At 41.0% G+C, this 21,213-nt stretch overlaps 1 protein-coding gene across 6 annotated transcripts in view; it reads left to right on the plus strand.

Moving 5' to 3' along the window:
• Positions 1-21,213, plus strand: part of Pi3K92E (phosphatidylinositol 3-kinase 92E) — a 100,915-nt gene that overhangs the window by 38,033 nt on the left and 41,669 nt on the right. For 5 of the 6 annotated variants that reach the window (XM_071671303.1, XM_071671301.1, XM_071671305.1 and 2 more), the window contains 5 exons: positions 2,183-2,299; positions 2,419-2,544; positions 5,280-5,409; positions 6,453-6,643; positions 16,371-16,595. In XM_071671303.1, the coding sequence (XP_071527404.1) occupies positions 2,183-2,299; positions 2,419-2,544; positions 5,280-5,409; positions 6,453-6,643; positions 16,371-16,595 (789 nt within the window). The remainder of the gene's footprint in view (positions 1-2,182; positions 2,300-2,418; positions 2,545-5,279; positions 5,410-6,452; positions 6,644-16,370; positions 16,596-21,213) is intronic. The other variant, XM_071671304.1, reaches the window with a different exon arrangement.

Here is a 21,213-nt window from a genome sequence, read left to right on the forward strand (position 1 = left end):
TCAGGGAGAATGGTTTGAACAGAGAAGAGGCAGTGAAAGCTTTGTAGAAGATGAAAGCCAGCAAGGCGGCAGGTTTGGGTGGTAATGCAGTGGAATTTATTAAAAAAGGGGGTGACTGTGTTGTTGACTGGTTGGTAAGGATATTCATTGTATGTATGGTTCATGGTGAAGTGCCTCAGGATTGGTGGAATGCATGCATAGTGCCATTGTGCAAAGGCAAAGGGGGTAAAGGTGAGTGTTCAGATTACAGAGGTATAAGTTTGTTGAGTATTCCTGGGAAATTATATGGGAGAGTATTGATTGAGAGGGTGAAGGCATGTACAGAGCATCAGATTGGGGAAGAGCAGTGTGGTTTCAGAAGTGGTAGAGGATGTGTGGATCAGGTGTTTGCTTTGAAGAATGTATGTGAGAAATACTTAGAAAAGCAAATGGATTTGTATGTAGCATTTATGGATCTGGAGAAGGCATATGATAGATATGCTCTGTGGAACATATTAAGAGTATATGGCGTGGGAGGCATGTTGTTAGAAGCAGTGAAAAGTTTTTAAGGCATGTGTATGTGTAGGGAGAGAGGAAAGTGATTGGTTTTCAGTAAATGTTGATTTGCGGCAGGGGTGCGTGATGTCTCCATGGTTGTTTAATTTGTTTATGGATGGGGTTGTTAGGGAGGTGAATGCAAGAGTTTTGGAAAGAGGGGCAAGTATGCAGTCTGTTGTGGATGAGAGAGCTTGGGAAGTGAGTCAGTTGTTGTTCGCTGATGATACAGCGCTGGTGGCTGATTCAGGTGAGAAACTGTAGAAGCTGGTGACTGAGTTTGGTAAAGCGTGTGAAAGAAGAAAGCTGAGAGTAAATGTGAATATGAGCAAGGTTATTAGGTACAGTAGGGTTGAGGGACAAGTCAATTGGGAGTTAAGTTTGAATGGAGAAAAACTGGAGGAAGTGAAGTGTTTTAGATATCTGGGAGTGGATTTGGCAGTGGATGGAACTATGGAAGTGGAAGTGAATCATAGGGTGGGGGAGGGGGCGAAAGTTCTGGGAGCATTGAAGAATTTTTTTGAAATCAAGAACATTATCTTGGAAAGCAAAAATGGGTATGTTTCAAGGAATAGTGGTTCCAACAATGATATGTGAGGCGTGGGCTATAGATAGAGTTGTGTGGAGGAGGGTGGGTGTGCTGGAAATGAGATGTTTGGGGACAATATGTGGTGTGAGGTGGTTTGATCGAGTAAGTAATGAAAGGGTAAGAGAGATGTGTGGTGATAAAAAGAGTGTGGTTGAGAGAGCCGAAGAGGGTGTTTTGAAATGGTTTGGTCACATGGAGAGAATGAGTGAGGAAAGATTGGCCAAGAGGATATATGTGTCAGAGGTGGAGGGAACGAGGAGAAGTGGGAGACCAAATTGGAGGTGGAAAGATGGAGTGAAAAAGATTTTGAGTGATCAGGGCCTGAACATGCAGGAGGGTGAAAGGCGTGCAAGGAATAGAGTGAATTGGAACGATGTGGTATACCGGGGTCGACGTGCTGTCAATGGATTGAACTAGGGCCTTTGTTGTCTTCCTAGCGCTACCTTGCGCACGTGATGGGGGAGGGGGTTGTTATTTCCTGTGTGGCAGGGTGGCGATGGGAATGAATAAAGGCAGACAGTATGAATCGTGTACATGTGTATATATGTATATGTGTTGGAAAGGATCACAATTTTGCGCGTGATCAAGATATTCCTATGAGTCCACAGGGAAAATGAAACACGAAAAGTTCCCAAGTGCACTTTCATGTAATAATCACATCATCAGGGGAGACACAAGAGAGAAATATGACTGACTGTTATATTTCTTTCTTGTGTCTCCCCTGATGATGTGATTATTACATGAAAGTGCACTTGGGAACTTTTCGTGTTTGATTTTCCCCATGGACTCATAGGAATGTATATGTGTGTGTATATATATGTATACATTGAGATGTATAGGTATGTATATTTGCGTGTGTGGACGTGTATGTATATACATGCGTATATGGGTGGGTTGGGCCATTCTTTCATCTATTTCCTTGCGCTACCTCACTAATGCAGGAGACAGCAACAAAGCAAAATAAATAAATAAATATATATATGCAGGAGATGGCGAATAGGATGAAAAAAGAAAATATACATAAATATGAATATACCCATACATTTATATTATTATCAGGTACAGTATCAGTATCCTGCCCGTATTGCTACAAACACACCGCTGCCCAAGTATATAACAGACAGATTACATGATGATCAGCTTCTTTTGTCAGTCCAGTTTGATACCTCCATGGAGGTAAGTCACTCTTTTCAATTATAATGAATTATAATGAATTTCTCAAAGAAATTGATTTCTATGGTGCTATTTACATTAGCTTTTCCAATTACTTTATTGGTTTTGTTTTTGTTTAATAGGTTCAGCGAACATTTACATTTCGTGTCCAGCCAGATATTAGAACAAGAGAATTTCTGAACATGGCTCTTGCAAAACTTTCCATTACATTGGTGATGGAAGAACCTCCAGAAAATTATGTGCTTAAGGTAAGGACAAAGAGTATTTTAGTTTTATAGGATTATTGAAATTCTTTAAAAGTCAGCTTTATTTTTTAATACCACTCTGCTTAACTCTGCCCCACTTGATTTATATTGATAGAATCTTTTGTTGATATATCAGGCACTCCACATGAAAGTACTCATACATGATAATTAACATTTTACAAACTTGTTTGTTCATTCCTTGCTTGCACTTCGTCATTGTTCATTCCAACCAGGATCATGTGCAATATGTATTATGTATGTTACACTTGTATTCCATCTTTTATTTCTTGACCTTTCCCCTCCCAGTACTTTTTTAAGTCTAGTATACCTTTTTCTTTCATTTCAGTTATCCATATTTTTTCAATATTCTCTTGATACAGATATGTTTTATTTCAGTTCTTTATAGTAAGCTCTTTTTTATCTTTTAGATATCAGTCTGCATATTTGCAGGATATTTTTTATTTGATTTTATGGTTCCCCTCAAATTTCCAGCAATTTGCATGCCTCATAGCATTCAGATAGACTTCATTACTTCAGTACTATAGAAATATCTTGTATTTATGTACTTGAAATAATTTCAAATTGATTCATTCAGCTTTATATTTTATTCTAGTTCTCATTGCATTGACTCACATATCTAGATCTGATCTGTATCCATGTTATATTTTTTTTCAATATGCTTTTTGTGAACATGAATTGTTTACCCAAGTTGAAGTTGCTCTAGTCTTAATGCAAATCTGTTGCAATTCAATACTAGAATTGAGAGCAACTATAGTGACACTGTCTGTAATTTGATCACAGTTGAATTTAGTTGAGATAGGAGCTTGTCTGGCAAGCCCATTAATCATGGCTAAAACAATAGCTGGGGCAATGCAAGTGCTGTATGGCACTGCATGGATGATGTAATCCTAGTCTGTTAATGCATTTTGATAATTGTCCGTATGATGGCAGTCAGAGGGAAGTGCAGTAGGACATTGTTAAGGGTAACAGTGGAGTGAGCATGCAGTGTAGGGTTGAAACTCAGGTGAGATTCATGAGTGTTCTGTGACTCCTTGATTGTTTATTATCTAGAGTTAATGGTATTAGCTCTTGGCTGGTAATTTATTGTTAGAGTAGTAATACCTGTGGGTGTGAAACTTGGACCAGGAATTGAGTAGTCATTTCTAGGATGTAGACTGCTGGAACTAGTTATAGGAAGGATGCAGGTGGTGTTAGCATACATATTGGAATAACTAATGGTGAAGTATATAAGAGATGTGTGATGACAGAGAAAGACGGAGAAGTGGTTTGGCCATATGGAGATGATGCATGGTGACAGATTGGTCAAGAAAATCCATAGGAGTGAGGTAGAATGGAACAGAATAGGGAAAGTCAATCAGCACCCATGGAGAGAAATTGAGGGATACATTTGGGAGAAAACTGAAGAGAATATAAGTTGGAGGTAACTTGATAGGAAAATGTGTTTGGAGAGGGTAGCATAGAGAATTTGCTGTACTCACACACACACACACATCTCAAGGGGAGCTTCCAAGAGGAATAAGACATCAGAGATATAGAAAAGATAATGAGGTTTGGGGGTGTTGCATGTGAATTACTCTTGTGTTCATGGATGAAAAGACAAAAGAATTGCAAAGTATTGTATGGGAGGGTTGAAGGGTTATAGTGGAAATGTTTTACCTGATTTATTAATGTAAAGAGAGTAATTTGAAGGTGAATGTTAACAAAACTTTAGGGATGATGTTTGAGACAGTGAGTCAGTATAAGAGAACCTTACTTATTTTGGGGGGTTTGCATTTTTATAGTGGATGGAAGAATGAAGCTGAGATCAGAGAGATTGTATAAATGTGGTGCAAATTGTTATTGCTGTGTGGAAGGTTGGAAAGGATAAGAATGTAATTGGAACCTTTGAAAGATTTTAATGAGAATTAGACTTGCTGTTCCCATGTCAATAGGAATTAAACTTGGAGAAGCATTAACAGATTGATGGTGAGAGTATAAAAACTAGAAATAGGCTCCATATGATTTGGATATGTATTTTTATGAGTTAGAATTCAAACTGAGAACGATCTGCTGATATACAGAGTAGAGAATGTGTGGTTCAAAGAGTGAAAAAGTTCTAACGGTAAGAAATTAAGGCAAAGTAAGGAAGACCATGGATATATTGTATATTGGTATGAAAAAAGGAAAAGAGAAGTCAAATAAGATGAAGTGATTGATTGAGAAAATTTGTGAAGAGTAGGGGATTAGCACCAAGGTAGTCAGTAGGAACATTAGGTAGGAGCCTCTGCAAACACTGCACTAGATTGGCCCTCTGCCAGTGGCCTGTTAAAGGTGAAGCATATAAGGCTAAGAAGCCGCACTGGAGCTCACTAGTTATGGAGACTCTGTTGCTGTGGCCACCTCTTTTAAGGAGTTCCTGAAGAGTACAGGCATCAGAGATATAGATAGATAGATAGATTCTTGATATTTTGTGTGAATAGGGAGGTGGAAGGCATTGTAATCGTTACCCTGTTAGGGAATGAGGGACAGTGTATTAAATGTAGATTTATGAGAAGGAATTGTATGTTCTACACATCAGTGACTGGATGAATAGTTTTGGAGTTATTTATTCATTGTGATTATCTTAGTTGGGTTGGAAAAGCTTTCATAGTTTTGTGTAATCAATGTGAAAAGTGCACTGAATGTTATATAAACATATAGTTTCAGATCATACTGCTTTTTTTTCTTGCTTTTTAAAGACCCCAGGAAGAGAAGAATACCTAATTGCTGATGTGCCACTATCCCAATATATGTATATCCGTGAACATGTGTGCCAAGATGAGTTCTCACCAATACCTCTAGTCATTATTCATCGAGGAACTATTCAAGGTTTGTGTAGTCACACAGTTAAATCTGATTGATCTTTGTTATGTTTTCAGCATTTGTTAGTCTTCTTATAAATTATTCTATTGATTTACTGTTTTCTTGCAATAACTACTTGGCACTATAATGATCCATAGTATGTATGATATAATGAAGTTATTATTTCATATTTCATATTCATTTATTTATTATACTTTGTCGCTGTCTCCCGCTTTAGCAAGGTAGCACAAGGAAACATACGAAAGAATGTCCCAGCTCACCCACATACACATGTATATACATAAACGCCTACACATGCACATATACATACCTATACATTTCAACGTATACATACTTATACAGACACAGACGTATACATATATGTACACATGTACATATTCATACTTGCTGCCTTCATCCATTCCCGTTGTCACTCTGCCACACATGAAATAGCACCCCCTTCCCCCCGCACAAGTGGAAGGTAGCAGCTCCCTTTCCTTTCCACATCCAGGCCCCACAAAACTTTCCATGGTTTACCCCAGACGCTTCACATACCCTGGTTCAATCCATTGACAGCACGTTGACCCTGGTACACCACCTTGTTCCACTTCACTCTATTCCTTGCATGCCTATCACCCTCCTGTATGTTCAGGCCGCAATTGCTCAAAATCTTTTTCACTCCATCCTTCCACCTCCAATTTGGTCTCCCACTTCTCCTCATTCCCTCCATCTCTGACACATATATCCTCCATATGACCATATGACCAAACCATTTCAATACACCCTCCTCTGATTTCTCAACCACACTCTTTTTAAAATGATATAGTATACTGAATCATATAGGAAACAGAAGTCATGAGGGCTGGTGAGGATCTCCTCACCACTCAAATGATGGCACATAACTTTAAAAACTACCATCAATTTATTGCTCTAGATTTGTTTGTGTTGTGTGAATCAAGGAACTGTATTTTAGGATTGATATAAAAACTTAATTTGACTTTTTTTTTCAGGTTGAATATTCATATTTTTGGTAGGTAAAGAGGAGCACTCATAAGCTTTTACTTCCACAGTTGACATTGAAACTATATATGACAAAATAGAAGATTTTGGAGTGAAGCACTTAAGAAACTCATTCTCAGGAATGACACTAAGCAAGAAGAAAAATGTTAAGTTCATCTCATCTTGGACAATTGAAGAAGATTTTCACTTCCAGATTGGAACCATCTCTAATGTGAATCTTTATACAGATGATCAGGTAGAGGTGGGTTTTCTTATTTTCTTTTTAAGAATAGTCTCCTCTGTTAAGAGTCTGATATTTTAGGGAATAGTCTCCTCTGTTAAGAGTCTGATATTTTAGGTGATAAAAGATATTGTGAGTTATATTACTTTTTTCTTATTATGAGAGGGAACCAAATTCAGCAAATTATGTATTATTCTTAAAAGAGAAAGATGTAAAGTAATCAGTTTGATATAAACTAATCAAGACCTAGGAGAGAAAAAGTGCATATGGTGAAGAAATTTTTGTGATTTTTGTGGAGCAGAATGAGAGTGAATGGGGAAGAACGAGGTTGAATGATGGTAATGGGACTTAGGTTATATGCTTGGATGTAAACTGAAAAAATTGAGAAAAGACTAAGAAAGAGTAACAGCATGTTTTATGGAAAAATAGAAATGCATAGAAGGCTAGAAGGTAAGCATTTTTAGGTTATTAAGAATATAGAGATGTGGTAGTAGATTTGATAAGATGTAATGATCTTCATATATAGTGTGTAGTGTCTGATCTCCAATTTATTAACCTTTCTTTATTGTCACAGAATCCCTTAAACTATTTTCAATAGTCAGAATCTGTGTGTGTGTTCTTGTGTGTAATTACTTATTTATGATTACCTTCTTGTACTACATGGAAAAGGAGTTTTACACTTATGGGACCCCATTTTAGGAACCTTCTCTTCTATCATACAACTTTTTAAACCAGATTGAGGATGAAGGTGAACAGTTCTTCAAAAGATGTAGGCATAAAAAACCAGAGGCCATAACATGATACTGAGAAAGACTTTTGTTAAAAAAGGGTAAAGGTACTTCCACACAGAATTAAAGTTGTGGATGAATGAAGTAAAGTGAATGAAGACATGGCTAATGCTGACAGCATAGTGAAATATAAAAAGTATGAATAGTATAGATTGGTCAAGAGATTGGACACTATGAGTGTTAAACTCTACCATACAGTACAAATTAGTAAATACACAAGAGGCTTTGAATTTGCCAACCCTGGAAGAGGTATAAGTGAGGGGGTTACCTTAACACAATCTTTATGTTTCTAGCCAGAATGATGACACAAAAAGTGAACAATTCTTCAAAGGATGTAGGGACTGAACAACCAGAGGACATAACATGAAATTATGTATAGGGGATACAGGAGAAAGAATAACATGAAATTATGTATTGGGGTTAGGGGAGAAAGAATACTTCCCACGCATTCCTCACGTGTCGTAGAAGGCGACTAAAGGGGACGGGAGTGGGGGGCCAGAAACCCTCCCCTCCTTGTATTTTAACTTTCTAAAAGGGGAAACAGAAGAAGGAGTCTCGCGGCGAGTGCTCATCCTCCTCGAAGGCTCAGATTGGGGTGTCTAAATTTATGTGGATGTAGCCAAGATGAGAAAAAGGAGAGATAGGTACTATGTTTGAGGAAAGGAACTTGGATGTTTTGGCTCTGAGTGAAACGAAGCTCAAGGGTAAAGGGGAGTGTCTTGGGAGTAAAGTCAGGGGTTAGTGAGAGGACAAGAGCAAGGGAAGGAGTAGCTCTACTCCTGAAACAGGAGTGGTGGGAGTATGTGATAGAGTGTAAGAAAGTAAATTCTAGATTGATATGGGTAAAACTGAAAGTTGATGGAGAGAGATGGGTGATTATTGGTGCTTATGCACCTGGGCATGAGAAGAAAGATCATGAGACGCAAGTGTTTTTGGAGCAGCTGAATGAGTGTGTCAGTAGTTTTGATGCACGAGACTGGATTATAGTGATGGGTGATTTGAATGCAAAGGTGAGTAATGTGGCAGTTGAGGGAATAATTGGTATACATGGGGTGTTCAGTGTTGTAAATGGAAATGGTGAAGAGCTTGTAGATTTATGTGCTGAAAAAGGATTGGTGATTGGGAATACCTGGTTTAAAAAGAGAGATATACATAAGTATACATATGTATAGGTATTAAGAATATATGGTGTGGGAGGCAAGTTGTTAGAAGCAGTGAAAAGTTTTTATCGAGGATGTAAGGCATGTGTACGTGTAGGAAGAGAGGAAAGTGATTGGTTCTCAGTGAATGTAGGATTGCGGGAGGGGTGTGTGATGTCTCCATGGTTGTTTAATTTGTTTATGGATGGGGTTGTTAGGGAGGTGAATGCAAGAGTTTTGGAAAGAGGGGCAAGTATGAAGTCTGTTGGGGATGAGAGAGCTTGGGAAATGAGTCAGTTGTTGTTCGCTGATGATACAGCACTGGTGGCTGATTCATGTGAGAAACTGCAGAAGCTGGTGACTGAGTTTGGTAAAGTGTGTGAAAGAAGAAAGTTAAGAGTAAATGTGAATAAGAGCAAGGTTATTAGGTACAGTAGGGTTGAGGGTCAATCAATTGGGAGGTAAGTTTGAGTGGAGAAAAACTGGAGGAAGTAAAGTGTTTTAGATAGCTGGGAGTGGATCTGGCAGTGGATGGAACCATGGAAGTGGAAGTGGATCATAGGGTGGGGGAGGGGGCGAAAATCCTGGGAGCCTTGAAGAATGTGTGGAAGTCGAGAACATTATCTCGGAAAGCAAAAATGGGTATGTTTGAAGGAATAGTGGTTCCAACAATGTTGTATGGTTGCGAGGCATGGGCTATGGATAGAGTTGTGCACAGGAGGGTGGATGTGCTGGAAATGAGATGTTTGAGGACAATGTGTGGTGTGAGGTGGTTTGATCGAGTAAGTAACGTAAGGGTAAGAGAGATGTGTGGAAATAAAAAGAGCGTGGTTGAGAGAGCAGAAGAGGGTGTTTTGAAATGGTTTGGTCACATGGAGAGAATGAGTGAGGAAAGATTGACCAAGAGGATATATGTGTCGGAGGTGGAGGGAACGAGGAGAAGTGGGAGACCAAATTGGAGGTGGAAAGATGGAGTGAAAAAGATTTTGTGTGATCGGGGCCTGAACATGCAGGAGGGTGAAAGGAGGGCAAGGAATAGAGTGAATTGGATCGATGTGGTATACCGGGGTTGATGTGCTGTCAGTGGATTGAATCAGGGCATGTGAAGCGTCTGGGGTAAACCATGGAAAGCTGTGTAGGTATGTATATTTGCGTGTGTGGATGTATGTATATACATGTGTATGGGGGTGGGTTGGGCCATTTCTTTTGTCTGTTTCCTTGCGCTACCTCGCAAATGCGGGAGACAGCGGAAAAAAAAAAAACATATGTAAGTAAGAGAGATGGCCAGAGAGCGTTGTTGGATTACGTGTTAATTGATAGGCACGCGGAAGAGAGACTTTTGGATGTTAATGTGCTGAGAGGTGCAACTGGAGGGATGTCTGATCATTATCTTGTGGAGACGAAGGTGAAGATTTGTAGAGGTATTCAGAAAAGAAGAGAGAATGTTGGGGTGAAGAGGGTGGTGAGAGTAAGTGAGCTTGGGAAGGAGACTTGTGTGAGGAAGTACCAGGAGAGACTGAGTACAGAATGGAAAAAGGTGAGAACAAAGAAGGTAAGGGGAGTGGGGGATGGAATGGGATGTATTTAGGGAAGCAGTGTTGGCTTGCGCAAAAGATGCATGTGACATGAGAAGTGTGGGAGGTGGGCAGATTAGAAAGAGTAGTGAGTGGTGGGTTGAAGAAGTAAGATTATTAGTGAAAGAGAAGAGAGAGGCATTTGGACGATTTTTGCAGGGAAATAATGCAAATGAGTGGGAGATGTATAAAAGAAAGAGGCAGGAGGTCAAGAGAAAGGTGCAAGAGGTTAAAAAGAGGGCAAATGAGAGTTGGGGTGAGAGAGTATCATTAAATTTTAGGGAGAATAAAAATATGTTTTGGAAGGAGGTAAATAAAGTGCGTAAGTCAAGGGAACAAATGGGAACTTCAGTGAAGGGAGCTAATGGGGAGGTGATAACAAGTAGTGGTGATGTGAGAAGGAGATGGAGTGAGTATTTTGAAGGTTTGTCGAATGTGTTTGATGATAGAGCGGCAGATATATGGTGTTTTGGTCGAGGTGGTGTGCAAAGTGAGAGGGTTAGGGAAAATCATTGGGTAAACAGAGAAGAGGTAGTAAAAGCTTTGCGGAAGATGAAAGCCGGGTAAACAGAGAAGAGCTAGTAAAAGCTTTGCGGAAGATGAAAGCCGGCAAGGCAGCGGGTTTGGATGGTATTGCAGTGGGATTTATTAAAAAAGGGGGTGACTGTATTGTTGACTGGATGGTAAGGTTATTTGATGTATGTATGATTCATGGTGAGGTGCCTGAGGATTGGCAGAATCCTTGCATAGTGCCATTGTACAAATGCAAAGGGGACAAAGGTGAGTGCTCAAATTACAGAGGTATAAGTTTGTTGAGGATTCCTGGGAAATCATATGGGAGGGTATTGATTGAGAGGGTGAAGGCATGTACAGAGCATCAGATTGGGGAAGAGCAGTGTGGCTTCAGAAGTGGTAAAGGATGTGCGGATCAGGTGTTTGCTTTGAAGAATGTTTGTGAGAAATACTTAGAAAAGCAAATGGATTTGTATGTAGCATTTATGGATCTGGAGAAGGCATATGATAGAGTTGATAGAGATGCTCTGTGGAAGGTATTAAGAATATATGGTGTGGGAGGTAAGTTGTTAGAAGCAGTGAGAAGTTTTTATCGAGGATGTAAGGCATGTGTACGTGTAGGAAGAGAGGAAAGTGATTGGTCCTCACTGAATGTGGGTTTGTGGCAGGGGTGTGTGATGTCTCCATGGTTGTACAATTTGTATATGGATGGGGTTGTTAGGGAGGTGAATGCAAGAGTTTTGGAAAGAGGAAGCAAGTATGCAGTCTGTTGTAGATGAAAGAGCTTGGGAAGTGAGTCAGTTGTTGTTCACTGATGATACAGCACTGGTGGCTGATTCATGTGAGAAACTGCAGAAGTTGGTGACTGAGTTTGGTAAAGTGTGTGAAAGAAGAAAGTTGAGAGTAGATGTGAATAAGATCAAGGTTATTAGGTACAGTAGGGTTGAGGGTCAAGTCAACTGGGAGGTAAGTTTGAATGGAGAAAAACTGGAGGAAGTGAAGTGCTTTAGATATCTGGGAGTGGATTTGGCAGCGGATGGAACTATGGAAGCGGAAGTGAGTCATAGGGTGGGGGAGGGGGCAAAAATTCTGTGAGCGTTGAAGAATGTTTGGAAGTCGAAAACTTTATCTCGGAAAGCAAAAATGGGTATGTTTGAAGGAATAGTGGTTCCAACAATGTTGTATGGTTGCGAGGCGTGGGCTATGGATAGAGTTGTGCGCAGGAGGGTGAATGTGCTGGAAATGAGGTGTTTGATGACAATATGTGGTGGGAGGTGGTTTGATCGAGTAAGTAATGTAAGGGTAAGAGAGATGTGTGGTAATAAAAAGAGTGTGGTTGAGAGAGCAGAAGAGGGTGTTTTGAAATGGTTTTGTCACATGAAGAGAATGAGTGAGGAGAGATTGACAAAGAGGATATATGTGTCAGAGGTGGAGGGAACAAGGAGAAGTGGGAGACCAAATTGGAGGTGGAAAGATGGAGTGAAAAAGATTTTGAGTGATCGGGGCCTGAACATGCAGGAGGGTGAAAGGCGGGCAAGGAATAGAGTGAATTGGATCGATGTGGTATACCGGGGTTGACGTGCTGTCAATGGATTGAATCAGGGCATGTGAAGCATCTGGGGTAAACCATGGAAAGTTGTGTGGGGCCTGGATGTGGAAAGGGAGCTGTGGTTTCGGGCATTATTGCGTGACAGCTGGAGACTGAGTGTGAACGAATGGGGCCTTTGTTGTCTTTTCCTAGTGCTACCTCGCACACATGAGGGGGGAGGGGGATGGTATTCCATGTGTGGCGAGGTGGCGATGGGAATGAATAGGGCAGGCAGTGTGAATTGTGTGCATGGGTATATATGTATGTGTCTGTGTGTGTATATATATGTGTACATTGAGATGTATAAGTATGTGTATTTGCGTGTGTGTGTGTGTACATTGTGTATGGGGGTGGGTTGTGCCATTTCTTTCGTCTGTTTCCTTGCGCTACCTCGCAAACGCGGGAGACAGCGACAAAGCAAAATAAAAAAAAATGATAAAAAATAACTATTATTATTTTTATTTATTATTTCATTTTGCTTTGTCGCTGTCTCACGCGTTTGTGAGGTAGCGCAAGGAAACAGACGAAAGAAACGGCCCAACCCACCCCCATACACATGTATATACATACACGTCCACACATGCAAATATACATACCTATACATCTCATGTACACATATATATACACACACAGACACATACATATATACCCATGCACACAATTCACACTGTCTGCCTTTATTCATTCCCATCACCACCTCGCCACACATGGAATACCATCCCCCTCCCCCCTCATGTGTGCGAGGTAGCGCTAGGAAAAGACAACAAAGGCCCCATTCGTTCACACTCAGTCTCTAGCTTTCATGCAATAATGCCCGAAACCACAGCTCCCTTTCCACATCCAGGCCCCACACACTTTCCATGGTTTACCCCAGACGCTTCGCCCTCCTGCATGTTCAGGCCCCGATCATTCAAAATCTTTTTCACTCCATCTTTCCACCTCCAATTTGGTCTCCCACTTCTCCTCGTTCCCTCCACCTCTGACACATATATCCTCTTGGTCAATCTTTCCTCACTCATTCCTTCCATGTGACCAAACTATTTCAAAACACCCTCTTCTGCTCTCTCAACCACACTCTATTTATTACCACACATCTCTCTTACCCTATTATTACTTACTCGATCAAACCACCTCACACCACATATTGTCCTCAAACATCTCATTTCCAGCACATCCACCCTCATCCGCACAACTCTATCTATAGCCCACGCCTCGCAACCATATAACATTGTTGGAACCACTATTCCTTCAAACATACCCATTTTTGCTTTTCGCGATAATGTTCTTGACTACCACACCTTGTATTTTAACTTTCTAAAGGGGAAACAGAAGAAGGAGTCACGCAGGGAGTGCTCATCCTCCTCGAAGGCTCAGATTCGGGTGTGTGAATGTGTGTGGATGTAACCAAGATGAGATTGTTATTATTGTTATTATTATTATTATTACTATTATATGGGAGGGTATTGATTGAGAGGGTGAAGGCATGTACAGAGCATCAGATTGGGGAAGAGCAGTGTGGTTTCAGAAGTGGTAGAGGGTGTGTGTATCAGGTGTTTGCTTTGAAAAATGTATGTGAGAAATACTTGGAAAAGCAAATGGATTTGTATGTAGCATTTATGGATCTGGAGAAGGCATATGATAGAGTTGATAGAGATGCTCTGTGGAAGGTATTAAGAATATATGGTGTGGGAGGAAAGTTGTTAGAAGCAGTGAAAAGTTTTTATCGAGGATGTAAGGCATGTGTACGTGTAGGAAGAGAGGAAAGTGATTGGTTCTCAGTGAATGTAGGTTTGCGGCAGGGGTGTGTGATGTCTCCATGGTTGTTTAATTTGTTTATGGATGGGGTTGTTAGGGAGGTAAATGCAAGAGTTTTGGAAAGAGGGGCAAGTATGAAGTCTGTTGTGGATGAGAGAGCTTGGGAAGTGAGTCAGTTGTTGTTCGCTGATGATACAGCGCTGGTGGCTGATTCATGTGAGAAACTGCAGAAGCTGGTGACTGAGTTTGGTAAAGTGTGTGTAAGAAGATAGTTAAGAGTAATTGTGAATAAGAGCAAGGTTATTAGGTACAGTAGGGCTGAGGGTCAAGTCAATTGGGAGGTGAGTTTGAATGGAGAAAAACTGGAGGAAGTGAAGTGTTTTAGATATCTGGGAGTGGATCTGGCAGCGGATGGAACCATGGAAGCGGAAGTGGATCATAGGGTGGGGGAGGGGGCGACAATTCTGGGGGCCTTGAAGAATGTGTGGAAGTCGAGAACATTATCTCGGAAAGCAAAAATGGGTATGTTTGAAGGAATAGTGGTTCCAACAATGTTGTATGGTTGCGAGGCGTGGGCTATGGATAGAGTTGTGCGTAGGAGGATGGATGTGCTGGAAATGAGATGTTTGAGGACAATGTGTGGTGTGAGGTGGTTTGATCGAGTGAGTAACGTAAGGGTAAGAGAGATGTGTGGAAATAAAAAGAGCGTGGTTGAGAGAGCAGAAGAGGGTGTTTTGAAGTGGTTTGGGCACATGGAGAGAATGAGTGAGGAAAGATTGACCAAGAGGATATATGTGTCGGAGGTGGAGGGAACGAGGAGAAGAGGGAGACCAAATTGGAGGTGGAAAGATGGAGTGAAAAAGATTTTGTGTGATCGGGGCCTGAACATGCAGGAGGGTGAAAGGAGGGCAAGGAATAGAGTGAATTGGAGCGATGTGGTATACCGGGGTTGACGTGCTGTCAGTGGATTGAATCAAGGCATGTGAAGCGTCTGGGGTAAACCATGGAAAGCTGTGTAGGTATGTATATTTGCGTGTGTGGACATATGTCTATACATGTGTATGGGGGGGGTTGGGCCATTTCTTTCGTCTGTTTCCTTGCGCTACCTCGCAAACGCGGGAGACAGCGACAAAGTATAATAAAATAAATAAAAATATATTATATTATTTTTATTATTATTCTTTTCTTTCTTTCAAACTATTCGCCATTTCCCGCATTAGCGAGGTAGCGTTAAGAACAGAGGACTGGGCCTTTGAGGGAATACCCTCACCTGGCCCAATTCTCTGTTCCTTCTTTTGGAAAATTAAAAAAAACGAGAGGGGAGGATTTCCAGCCCCCCGCTCCCTCCCCTTTTAGTCGCCTTCTACGACACGCAGGGAATACGTGGGAAGTATTCTTTATTATTATTATTATTATTATTATTATTATTTTTATTTTTATTTATTATACTTTGTCGCTATCTCCCGCGTTTGCGAGGTAGCGCAAGGAAACAGACAAAAGAAATGGCCCAACCCCCCCCCCCCCCCCCCCATACACATGTATATACATACGTCCACACACGCAAATATACATACCTACACAGCTTTTCATGGTTTACCCCAGACGCTTCACATGCCCTGCTTCAATCCACCGACAGCACGTCAACCCCGGTATACCACATCGCTCCAATTCACTCTATTCCTTGCCCTCCTTTCACCCTCCTGCATGTTCAGGCCCCGATCACACAAAATCTTTTTCACTCCATCTTTCCACCTCCAATTTGGTCTCCCTCTTCTCCTTGTTCCCTCCACCTCCGACACATATATCCTCTTGGTCAATCTTTCCTCACTCATCCTCTCCATGTGCCCAAACCACTTCAAAACACCCTCTTCTGCTCTCTCAACCACGCTCTTTTTATTTCCACACATCTCTCTTACCCTTACGTTACTCACTCGATCAAACCACCTCACACCACACATTGTCCTCAAACATCTCATTTCCAGCACATCCATCCTCCTGCGCACAACTCTATCCATAGCCCACGCCTCGCAACCATACAACATTGTTGGAACCACTATTCCTTCAAACATACCCATTTTTGCTTTCCGAGATAATGTTCTCGACTTCCACACATTCTTCAAGGCCCCCAGGATTTTCGCCCCCTCCCCCACCCTATGATCCACTTCCGCTTCCATGGTTCCATCCGCTGCCAGATCCACTCCCAGATATCTAAAACACTTCACTTCCTCCAGTTTTTCTCCATTCAAACTCACCTCCCAATTGACTTGACCCTCAACCCTACTGTACCTAATAACCTTGCTCTTATTCACATTATTATTATTATTATTGTTATTATTATTGTTGTTGTTTTTATTATTATGTGTTGCAACTAAGCTTACTGAAATCTTATAGGTTGTGATAGAAGCTGGCCTGTATCATGGCAGTCGCGCTCTTTGTGAGACAAAGACCACGCAAGAGATCAATGTAAGTGAAACTGTAAGTAAAGTGGAGGAAGACCTAACTTTCTCAGTTGCTGTATGCAACATTCCACGAAACACACGTCTTTGCTTGGCCATTTATGAAGTTAGCCGTAGCACCAAAGCTGCAAAGGCAAGGTCATCAATTGGTAGTAGACAGGTATGTGTGTCTTTGTCAAGTATTACTGAATAATTTGCTAGATTATATTGGTCAACTGACATGATTCCATGACTTTTTTTGTGCTTTATCAAACAGAGAAGTTATCCCTGGGTGTAGGGGAGAAAGAATACTTCCTATGTATTCCCTGCATGTCGTAGAAGGCTACTAAAAGGGGAAGGAAAAGGGGCTGGAAATCCTCCCCTCCAGGTTTTACTTTTCCAAAAGAGGGAACAGAGTAGAAGGCCAACTGAGGCTTTTCTCTCTAAGGCTCAGTCCTCTGTTCTTATTGCTACCTCACTAATGTGGGAAATGGCGAATATGTATAAAAAAAATCAAACAGAGAAGTCAATAGATTATTTGTTTAATTGTGGATGTAATTAATGCATAGGAATGTATTAGTTTCTTACAGAATTTCCACATTTTCATCCCTTCCATTGTGTAAAGCCTTGATTATATGCATGTCAGAGGAGGGCAACACACACACGTTGAAATTTATGATGTACATTTTACCACACATTTTATATACATGTATTATGCATTAGGTATATTCTTGTTACTTTTTTTTTTTTTTTTATACTTTGTCGCTGTCTCCCGCGTTTGCGAGGTAGCGCAAGGAAACAGACGAAAGAAATGGCCCAACCCCCCCATACACATGTATATACATACGTCCACACACGCAAATATACATACCTACACAGCTTTCCATGGTTTACCCCAGACGCTTCACATGCCTTGATTCAATCCACTGACAGCACGTCAGCCCCGGTATACCACATCGCTCCAATTCACTCTATTCCTTGCCCTCCTTTCACCCTCCTGCATGTTCAGGCCCCGATCACACAAAATCTTTTTCACTCCATCTTTCCACCTCCAATTTGGTCTCCCTCTTCTCCTTGTTCCCTCCACCTCCGACACATATATCCTCTTGGTCAATCTTTCCTCACTCATCCTCTCCATGTGCCCAAACCACTTCAAAACACCCTCTTCTGCTCTCTCAACCACGCTCTTTTTATTTCCACACATCTCTCTTACCCTTACGTTACTCACTCGATCAAACCACCTCACACCACACATTGTCCTCAAACATCTCATTTCCAGCACATCCATCCTCCTGCGCACAACTCTATCCATAGCCCACGCCTCGCAACCATACAACATTGTTGGCACCACTATTCCTTCAAACATACCCATTTTTGCTTTCCGAGATGATGTTCTCGACTTCCACACATTCTTCAAGGCCCCCAGAATTTTCGCCCCCTCCCCCACCCTATGATCCACTTCCGCTTCCATGGTTCCATCCGCTGCCAGATCCACTCCCAGATATCTAAAACACTTCACTTCCTCCAGTTTTTCTCCATTCTTGTTACTTTTAGCTTTGTTTATTCAATTTGATACAGTTTTTCATATTAAGACTTGAAATAGCATCATTGATGGAAAAAATTTATGCATTTGCTCATATGCTGCAAAACAGTTAAAGTTTTGAATTGGCTGCCTTTGCCTCAAGACGAAATCTACAATTAGTAATGCTTGTGATGGCATCTCATGCATTGTTACTGCTACATCCTTATTATTTTCTTGAACTGATCAGGCAATGTGTTATTGTCAGAGAGGTCTACACAAGATCTGTGCCCCTTAGTGTATGCAGTAAGTTGTAAAGCTGTGATAATCTTCGAAGATGATAGATGTTAGTGATGAAAAATCTCTGTAGTCACATATGTTTGTGACGAACCACTTAAAAAAATAGTACACATCTCTATGCATGTATGACAGTATTCCTGGCATTTCTCATACGTGAAAGATACTACACATTTCACCATGCTTGCTTGACAGTATTCCTGACATATCTCATACACCTTATAGTGAAGCAGCCTAAGTTAAGGATGTGTGACAAATCTTATTAGCGTTTCACCTGGTTGATTTGTACATCATTTTATTTAGAATATTGCATTATAGGTAGTCATAATAACAAACTTAAGGATTTTTTTAATTATTTAAGAATACCATGCATGCTGCAAGCAGTGGATATTAGGACTGCTGCATTGAAAGAGTTAATGATAATGTTTGAAAGAAACCTCAAATTATTCTGTTGTCTCTCTCACTACCATATTTGGAGCATTTTCCTTTGGAAGTTTAGGATAAGATCAAAAGTATAGATAATGGATAAGTTTTTCCCTGCCATCTCACACATCAGCAAGTTAGTGCCAGGAAGAGAAAAAGAAAGGCCACACTCACCCACATCCACTCTTTAATTGTTTTGTGTAATGCACCAAAACTGTAGCTTCCTATCCACAACCAGGCCCCACGTACCTTTCCATGGTTTACCCCAGTAACTTCACATGCCCTGGTTCAGTCCATTGACAACATGCAGACCCCTGTATACCACATTGTTCTAATTCACTCTATCTCCTGCACATTTAGGCCCCAGTCACTCAAGATGTATTTCACTCCATCCTTCCATTTCCTGTTTGGTGTACTGCTTCTCCCTGTTCCCTCCACTAATGACACACATATCCTCTTTGTCAACCTCTCCTCAGGCTATCTTGAGGGAATGATGTTCTCTCTCTACTCCTTCAGGCTACCACTTTATTTTGGGAATTTGCTTCTGGATGCTGTATTTCTTTCACCTGTACATGAAGATGGTTGGATTTTACCTTTCTGAGGAGAAGAGAGCCCAAATTCTTGCTGGAAGGAAGAAAATGTTGGTATACACGAGATATCTAGGTGTGCTGGGTGCTCAGAATGCACAATAAGGCAGCTGCACCCTGCAGCATCTCATCAGTGCCTTGCCTCATGGAAGAGATCAAGACCTTATGGACCAAAAACATATCCATAGAATACTTCAAGAAACCTGCTAGTTTCTTGCTCAGATATCTGCAGATGGTAATCAAGGCCAAAGGAGAGATGATGAAGTAAAGGAATGGAACTGTGACTGCTTTTGAAAATGTATGGGGAGGCGTACAAGGTTTTTGCAGACACTGTACTTGTGCATACACCTTACACCCTTGATAAAAACTCACTGCCGCTAGCATTTTTCCTATTCTTATTAACTTTCTCCAGATCAGTAAGTGCCACATACTTATTTTCTGCTTTGTAAAGCATTTCTCACACATTCGTGACTGCAAATGTTTAATCTACACATCCTCTACCACTTCTGAAACCACATTGTTCCTACCAAATCTGATGTTCTGTACATACCTTCACCTTCTCACAACAAACTTATATCTCTATAGTTTGAACACTCACTGTTTATCACCCTTGCCTTTATACGGGGGCATTATACATTTTCTCCACCATTTCTCTGGCACCTCATCCTGAATCATACGTTCAATGAAAATCCTAAGTAACCAATCAATAACTACAGTACCATCCACTCCAGCCACCTTTCCATATTTCAACGGGCATAAAGCTCTCACGACCTTTCTTTACCAAGCCACTCTCATATTCCCATACCACCCTGACCCAAACCCCACATCTGCCACCTTATCATTAGACACATTCAAGAGTCCTTCAGAATACTCCATCTCCTCACTTCATCACTCCATGTTACCAGTTCCCCATTTGCCACCTCTGTTGCTGTTTCCATTTCTTCTGTTGTTTTTCACACACTATTAACCTCCTTCCAAAACATCTTATTCTCCCTAAAGTATTATCTTATACATGCTCACCCCAGCTTTCGTTCGCCTTCTTTTTACTACCCACACCCTCCTCTTGATCTGATGCTCTCTCTTATGTATTTCCCAAATATTTGCACTCCCTTCCTGTAAATACCGCCCACATTCTTCTCTTTTTTCTTTCTCTAGCACCTTTACTTCCCCATCCCACTACTCACTCCCCATTCTAATCTGCCCACCTCCCACATGCTAACACTGCCTCCTAAAATACCTCTCATTCCTCTCCCACTCCCCTAGCTTCATGTACTCTCGCCTTTCGTTGGTCTACTTTTAGTCTCTTGTGTCTTTTTTTACACAAGTCTCTTTTCCAAGTTCACTTAGTCTCACTATTCTCTTCTCACTCATAACCTTTCCTCTTTTCCAAAAACTTATAGAAATCTTCACCCTAGTTTCCTCAAGGTAATGATCAGACATCCCACCAGCTGCCATTCTCAGCACATTCATAGTTAACAGTCGCTTTTGCATGCCTATTAATTAGTATGTAATTCAGTGGTGCCTCCTGATCATCTTTCCTATGTAATTCAGTGGTGCCTCCTGATCATCTTTCCTACTCACAAATATATGCCTGTGCATGTTCCTCTTTTTAAAGCAGGTGTTTCCAGTCACCAGTTCTTTTTTATCACTAAATTCCAAAAGCTTTTCACCATTTCCATTCACATTACTGATGCCCATTCCCTTCGGGAACTCCCATCAAGGGGATGTCCATGGCAAGAGTCTCCACTTATCCCTGTTCTTACATACACATCCTTGCCTACTCCATTCCATGCATTATTCCCCAATTTATCTCTCTCCAGTATTTTTCTGCCTCCAGTACTCTTCTGCTCTTTTTCCCCATATCTCAGGAGGTTGCGTCTCACAACAAACCCTTTAATCATATTATCTTACTCTCTTCTTTGTAAAAACCCTGTCTTGCATTGTTTTCACATGTAAAAGTATAATGTTTCACC

This window comes from Panulirus ornatus, chromosome 16 (assembly GCF_036320965.1).
Source record: "Panulirus ornatus isolate Po-2019 chromosome 16, ASM3632096v1, whole genome shotgun sequence".
NCBI classification, from domain to species: domain Eukaryota; kingdom Metazoa; phylum Arthropoda; class Malacostraca; order Decapoda; family Palinuridae; genus Panulirus; species Panulirus ornatus.